At 35.8% G+C, this 7,500-nt stretch overlaps 1 protein-coding gene across 1 annotated transcript in view; it reads right to left on the bottom strand.

Annotated features, from left to right (window-relative positions):
• LOC101852545 (carbohydrate sulfotransferase 5) overlaps positions 1 to 7,500 on the bottom strand; it is a gene marked incomplete in the record, with an annotated part of 59,777 nt that overhangs the window by 452 nt on the left and 51,825 nt on the right. Inside the window, 1 exon segment of the mRNA XM_035969817.1 lies at positions 1 to 7,297. This exon segment is cut by the window's left edge and continues 452 nt beyond it. Coding sequence (XP_035825710.1) covers positions 7,080 to 7,297 — 218 coding nt within the window.

Below are 7,500 nucleotides of genomic sequence, written 5' to 3'. Positions count from 1 at the left end.
ATCCTATACAGGAACTCCATTTTCATAGCCGTCACATAATATACCGCTCTGCCTGATTTGGGTATGATGAGCAGGGCCGAGGTAGCATTCCTAATGATCTAATATACATGTGTCAATTGGTACGTAACACATGAACTATCGATCTAAGTGGTGAGTGCTATTTTAAGTTTAAAAAAAAATTATATAAATCTTAAATACGTATTGCTTGGGGCATACTATTGTTTAGCCTGAGCTCAATCAATGGCTCTTATACATACACTTGTTCAGTGGAATGTTAACAAATTAAGTATTAGACATAATTTAAGAAAATATGCTCCTTCATGGCACCTTGTTAGAGGGACAAAATCTTGTTCAGGGGATACAATGGACTTCTCGACAATGGCAAGCTGGTCGAGTAAACAATGTAAGTATATTCTCTTTTCCAAAACAGCAAGCAGTGCTAATTATTTGTACCCCTCTATCCCATTTATAGATTTTTACTTACACTTATAAGGAGTATTACAAAGACTGCCCCCCCCCCCCCAAATGCTCACCCAAACACGGTATCATAAAACGGGTTTAAAAACATAGATCGGGCAAGAACATGCCATTCAATGAGTTGTTTATGGTATGTTTCATGAAGTACAAATGTACAAAACATGATTACTCCAAAGGCTTTTGGCATATTGATAGTTTAAACTATACACAGTACAAAAGACATGAACGTTTCTAGATTTAAAAACAATTTTGCATTGACACTTTAGAGTAGCCTAGTTAAAACCGAGACCCATTTATACCGTTGAACCAATAGCCTGTCTTGAAAACTGTGCGGAGAAAATGGTGTCAAATATAACACACAATTGCAAACTGTTTACATGTTAAACAAGGGCACAGCATATTCGGATGGTAGGCACTTTAAAACAAATAACTAGCACATCTCTGCAAAAGGGGAAAGGTCAAGTGAAAACAATAAATAATAAAACGAAAACAACACTGAACAAACAGTTCGGATTTTGAAGTAGACGTACTGGAAGACAAGCTCATCTGTTTGAAACTTTATTGAATAGAGTCAGCATTTGGAGTATATTAAAATATTTTGATTTGGTGGTTTATTTTAATCTGCAACTTTATGGAAATGAGAACGACTTACAAAAACAAGAATGCCTTACACTCCGGGGCGTATCAGTGGGAAATAGCATGGCAAGTAATGGAATCCCCCCCCCCCCATCCCCCCAAAAAAAGAAAAAAAAAGAAGAAAATATATCTAGAGTACCATCTGCGATAGACATCGGCGACCATGGTTCGTCATGCATTTCTTTGATCGAATGCTATGAACAAATTACCCTGACCCCTTTCCTTCACCCATCTGCAACAAACGTTGAGGCTTTTTAGTAGGTTACTCAGGGTCTACCTCTGCCTTATTTGCCCTCTGTGTTTCCAGTGAAGGCAAGATGCTCAAAACCCTTATGTCGATTCAAGTGTCCCAGAACGGCATTTGTTATTTCCTAATTGTTTCATCAATTAGAGGCCCGTGTAGGCTTTTTAAAGTACTTCATTATGTGGTTTATTTTTCTTCCGAGAAATGTTCGTATCATAAGAAACCACAGTTTTATTGCTTTTATTTCATTTTTACTGTCTTGGAAATTGCCTTGCATTCACAGCTGAAAACAAGAGTGGCTTTTCATGACTTTTCTCCGGACACAGCAATGGTTTCCCGTTGCCTCCTGCCAGTTTATGTACAGTTTTTCACTGCTAGTCTTTTGTCATTCACTGTCTACCCAAAACGAACACCCCCCCCCCCCCACACACATACAAACCACGCCCAATCTCCAAAACCTACCGATCGTCCTTCAACGGACGCCTGCTTGGATGATGACGATTGAGTTGGAACACACACTATCCCCCCCCCCCCCCCGCCCATCCTTTTCCAGCCTTCCACATAAACACGCTTAAGGTGACACCCAAGAATCCTGAACTGCTTGGTATACCCGCATTAGATCAATGCCTTAGCCCTACTTGCATAGAATGGCACCACTATTTTTCAGCAGTTCTGTTGGAGAGCACGATGGTTGTTGTCAGTTAAAATGACACACGAGTAGGTGGAAGACAAGAAAAAGTCAGCCAAGATATTTTTTTTCGGTAACAGCAATCTTTATCAGTACTAAAAAGCTAAGGCATAAATTACAATCAGTTTTAGCAAAGTTATCATAATAATAAATAAACTGCCCACACAAAAATGTCCCCTTTGTTTATGCTTTTCAACTTTGAATCTGACGCCATGAGACCATCTAATGTACCAACGACTTTGCTAAATTTTTGGGACGCAATTGACCGAACGTATCAGCAAAGAGATGTCACTGATGGTTGAGAAGTTCATCATGGGTAATAATCTTGAAAATGCTGGACGCAGAATCTACACATTCACAGTAACAAGCCGTGGTTCAAAAAAAAAAAAAAAAAAAAAAAAGAAAGAAAAGAAAGAAAATAGTCGCTTATCTCAAAAGCATCTTTGAATTATTACGCTAAGAATATTTACCAGTGAAATGTGAGGATAGAGGTAAGGGACAAAAAAAAGCCAGGAATGTGATATAGCATGCCCATATTGAAATATATTACATGGTTTTTTAAAAATCTACAAAAGAGTGTACAGAAGCAAAAAACATAAAGCAAACTCACCGCAATATAAGCTACACAATAGCCACAACAGAATTGTATAAGCAATATACAGCGTTTAAGAAAAAAGATATATAAATTATTTGTTTTTTTCACTTTCATACACATTTTATACAAATTTTGTTCACAAGGTGTCTTGAGAAAACAAATAATACCAGAAGGCACACATAGGTCTCTCCTAACCGCCCCCTTCCCTACAAAATACTTTAAAAAATTATTATCAATATTTATACTGGCACGAAACAATATCTACAATTAAAAATATCTTTTGCAAGAAGAACACAAATTTTTATGGTAGTTTCTGTCGTTGTTAATGCTTTAATGGTATATTATAAAAAACAAAAGGTTCATAAGCATTGAAGGTTTAATGAGACCCATAACACATTATATCTAAAAACAGCTCTTTAAAATGAGAAACTACCGAAAAGATTTACTGAACATAAACAACACAGCAAGAAGAAGTTCCAAAATGGCTACAAAAGACTGGATCTAATTTTTTTTTTAAAGAGAGCATGCTGTACATGGCCATGTTTGTACACCCACTGAGCTCAAGAAGCTCCAAAACGTGTGCAAAAGGCTGAATTTAATATTTAAAAAATGAAAGCATACGTATACTGTACGCCACAAAGTTCATGCAGGGGGTTCTAAAAACTTTGAAACAATTGCACACACCGTTTGCTTTTGTGGGTTTCATGTTTAAAGCTCTCTTCAAATCCTTCTTTGGTTAAAAACTATGGAATCAAAAGGAAAAGATACAAAAATGTCCCAAGATACTGAAGATAAATTATAAAGAACAATAAGTCGATCTTGGTGCATTGGAAGTCCTCAAGCTCAAACATGTGTAACTTTAAAATCTGACTAGTCAAAGTAATGTCTCAATCCAGAATGTTTGTACAAACATTCCTTGCTTTAAAAAAATCAAGAAAACATGGTTAATCTGAACAATTTTTCTTGCCAATATGGTGACGACCTACTTGTTAATTTCTTCTGTCAGAACCTTAGAAACAAATCTCGAACTTAATATGAAATGCACAGAATATGGGTGCAACGCATTTCAGAAAAAACCCCGCCTAATAGGACAAGCAAGGGTACTCAGGAAGCATCATGTATTTATTCGTCATCAAAGGTCTCTTTAAGTGTCCTAATATGACACAAATCAAAACAAACAACACAAAAACCAGTTGGAAGATAAAGAAAACCATTTACTTTACACGAAATAAAACCCCCATTAGAAACCTCTCTTACTATCACTCAGTCTCCTTTTTTCTCCTCATCCTGAAGGTAATTATAACCAAGCACATCGTCTTCTCAGATAAGGAAGAAAAATCTCAGAGGTCTCATGTACACATTGCGTACGTTAAAGATCTGTTGGTAGTTGAAAATTGCAGATGAGTTAGACTTTAGAACGCCACGAGGTCGAAACTTTAAAAAATTCCCTACCATTAGGCCTACACCCCCCCAACCCCCCCCCCCCACCAAAACAACAACAACAACAACAAAACAAAAACAAACAAAATCAAAACAACAATAACATCCCAACAACAACATATATCCCTATCACACCAGCAAAATGATACGACACACCCTGGCACTTTACCTGATACCAAATAAATTGACTTCGTCTCTTCTTTGATGTCAAGATCTAAAGGAAAGGAAGTAATACTGCCTCTATATCTCCCACCTCGACAAAACTGTATCATGTATGTATACTGCTGTAAGATCGTCTACCAAGACATTAAAGTCATACATACATAATAAATATAAAGAAAAGAAAAAACCAAAATGTTTACAATGTTGGCAAATATATACTGCTTTCTCAATAAATGCATTGACTACAATTTATCCGCACCATTTTGCAAGAAAAAGCACAAGGTGTCAAAACGTGTCACAGTTTTATGTAACCACAAGTGTTACTTCAATTTTGTCAATCACATGTAAGACTATACGTTCATTTTTCCATAGTTAGAAAGGTTTATCTTAATAGGCTCTGTGATGGGGGAAAATGTTAGTTCCGTAAATGATGACTCAAAACTAAAGTAAAATCCAGGAATAACCGCACAATGTAAGATAAGCTGTGTTTCGGTGACTGGAATATGCAACAAAGCTGGTTCTTCATTTAAACACTGCAGATTACGTATGGCAAACAAGAAAGATTAAATACTGTGGCACTTTTAAATGATTATGTTTTAAGAAAATAAACACAAACACCTCTGTGCTATCATCACACATACGCTGAGTTAGGATATTTAGGTTATGTATCCTCTTTAGTGAAAAGAGTGGAATGCTGTGTGGCCCATTTCAACGTGAATGGATTTTACACAATGATTTAAACAATAACAAGACTGTGAATTCAAACACATCACATGTTTAACCTCAATTAACCACGAGCTTGTCCTTAAGATATAAATTATAAAGAGAAAAATACACACATATCCAAACAAACGTAGCCATAATAGGGGAAATAACAGATTTAAAAACTGTACCTCATATAACACATTAATTATCATGTTGACGTATGACTAGGACATTGTAACTAAGACAATTAAATTTTTTTTTGAAATTCAGGAAAAGAGACAAGAAATTCAAGGCTATTTCAAACAAAGTTCAGGAATAATTAAAAGGCGTTGGTCAGAGCCGAGGTTTGTTTGTATTACAATAGCAGGTCAATCGTTATAATTATAATCTGTCTCACTAAAGGTATCTATGATGTAAAGGTTTAGGCTCCCGAAAACACAAACGTTTGATCCCCATTTCAGAAGGGTATTTTATCGCATACCTTCACTTTATTAGAAGTTATCCTAAATAGCGTGGGTTGGCTTTCATAGGCATGTTAAAAAAACAGCCTTCTACAATTGTGTATCAAATTACATGTATTCTGGAAGGGATGAAAAGTACATTTCAAATGGAAAATGACAAGAACAGAGAAACAGTCAAGGAACTAAGATATGTTGAATGCTGTAGAGAAATAGAAAAGGGTGTGCACCAAACAACAGTAATAGTTGATTATGTATGGAACATCTCGGAGGTCTTATACAAGAAAGTCTACCTAAGAATATAGATAATACTAATACAGATATGAAAACTTTTCGTGCTCTTCTTTTGAGCATGAATGCTCACTTCTTCTAGGGTTCAAAGAGTCGATTTCGTTACGAGTCCCTTAAATCACACGTGCTTATTATCATAAACACTTGCAACAAAGAACATGGACATAGATTTGGCCCTTTAAATTAAGGGAAGGTGCTACTCAAATTTCCATCTCTTTGGATTCTCCAGGTACACAATTTCTGGTGCTATCACTGTGTTCAGCCTGTTCATAGGACATGTTTAGATGTTTAAATATGATGAAAATATCATTCATCGACAAGTGAGATGTATATTTTGTAACGGTTACCTACAAATTTAGGACATTAAAAAAAGCCTTTTCTGTTTTTCAAGCAATTTTTTCGTTATTTGGTCAATTATCGGCTATCGCAGTTCAAATTTTTATCAATAAGAAAATTGCGTAATAATATTTCGATCAGTTTTGTTTTATAGGCTTATTTTGTGCGCTGTATCGGAAAATCGAGAAAGTTTTAGAGGGCGGGTTATAAAAAATAACTACCCTCAAAGTACTAAAAAGACTATGCTTATATGATGTTAATAAAATGTTGCAATATGGCTGTAAGGGCATCATGCGAAATTTGAAACATATTAGAAGAAAAATGTGGAAGCCCTCGTATTTTTAGTACTAAAATCTTACGAAACGAGACAGTTCACGTAATCCGTAAAAATAGTGTGAAAGAAAACCAACCTTCACATAATATTCCTCTCGGAAACCCAGGAATGATAGTTATATCCCTTCAAATTCCTGTTTATTACCCTCAATTACACCGAAAACAGCTATAGCAGCAAACGTTACACATATTATGGCAAATCTAATCAAGAGCCCAATTTTTGTAGCACCTTCCCTTAAGCAATCGAAAAGTGATGTATGGACCTTCAGTAAGTTCACACTGGATTCAATTAAACAACAAACCAATTCCTGAGGGTCTCGTCATCACTCTTCAGAATCAAAGAAAGTCACAATTTAAATTGTACAGCAATTACAATCATGACAACCAGTCAGATAGAAAACTTTGACAAACATCTCATTGGCCCTCCACAAGAGAGAACGGAAGCAGGTTCCTGTTTTTCTGTACAACGCTGAGGATTATCAAAGCTTTGAGACTGATTGTAAACCCTTACCTTGTTTGTGGGACTGTCTTTTCTGCTTGGCTTTATTGTAAAAATGTCACAAAAGATATAAGATTATTTATCTAAAAATACAAAACTACCTAAAAACACTGAACAAGTTCTGGGAAACACTCTCTGGTCCACATCTCAGTGAAGTCCAGTGAAATGGTCAATGAATGAGATACTCAGACAGTCTTGATTGCTTTTAAACCTGTTCAAACTAATCGGAGGGTCATTCTTCCTTTACCATATGTGGCATCTTTCGCTGAAATACTCATATCTCTTAAATCCTCTTCATTTGAAAATGTGCGATAACCCATGGAAAGATAGACTCCTTTGCAGGCGTGGTCAATTTTTTTCACAAGTTGAAAGGGCAACTCTTGCCTCCATTGATAAGCTGTCTTGAAAGGATCTTTCCTGAATGTTGATTTTACTGTTGAGCAGAAAAGGAAAAAAAATATGGCATTTAATAGAGTATGAATTGCTGGACGAACTGTTTACGTCTACAGAGCCAGTATCGTAACATTGAGGTAAATGTATCAGTTACAAATTTACATTTTTGTTTATGTTTAAGAAAATATTTTGTGTGAAAATTCTAAATATTTTTGAGAGATCTGATCCGCTCATTGTGGGTAT

The sequence above is a fragment of the Aplysia californica genome, unplaced genomic scaffold (assembly GCF_000002075.1).
Source record: "Aplysia californica isolate F4 #8 unplaced genomic scaffold, AplCal3.0 scaffold00186, whole genome shotgun sequence".
Taxonomy (NCBI): Eukaryota; Metazoa; Mollusca; class Gastropoda; order Aplysiida; family Aplysiidae; genus Aplysia; species Aplysia californica.
This window is presented reverse-complemented; position numbering and strand designations above follow the sequence as displayed.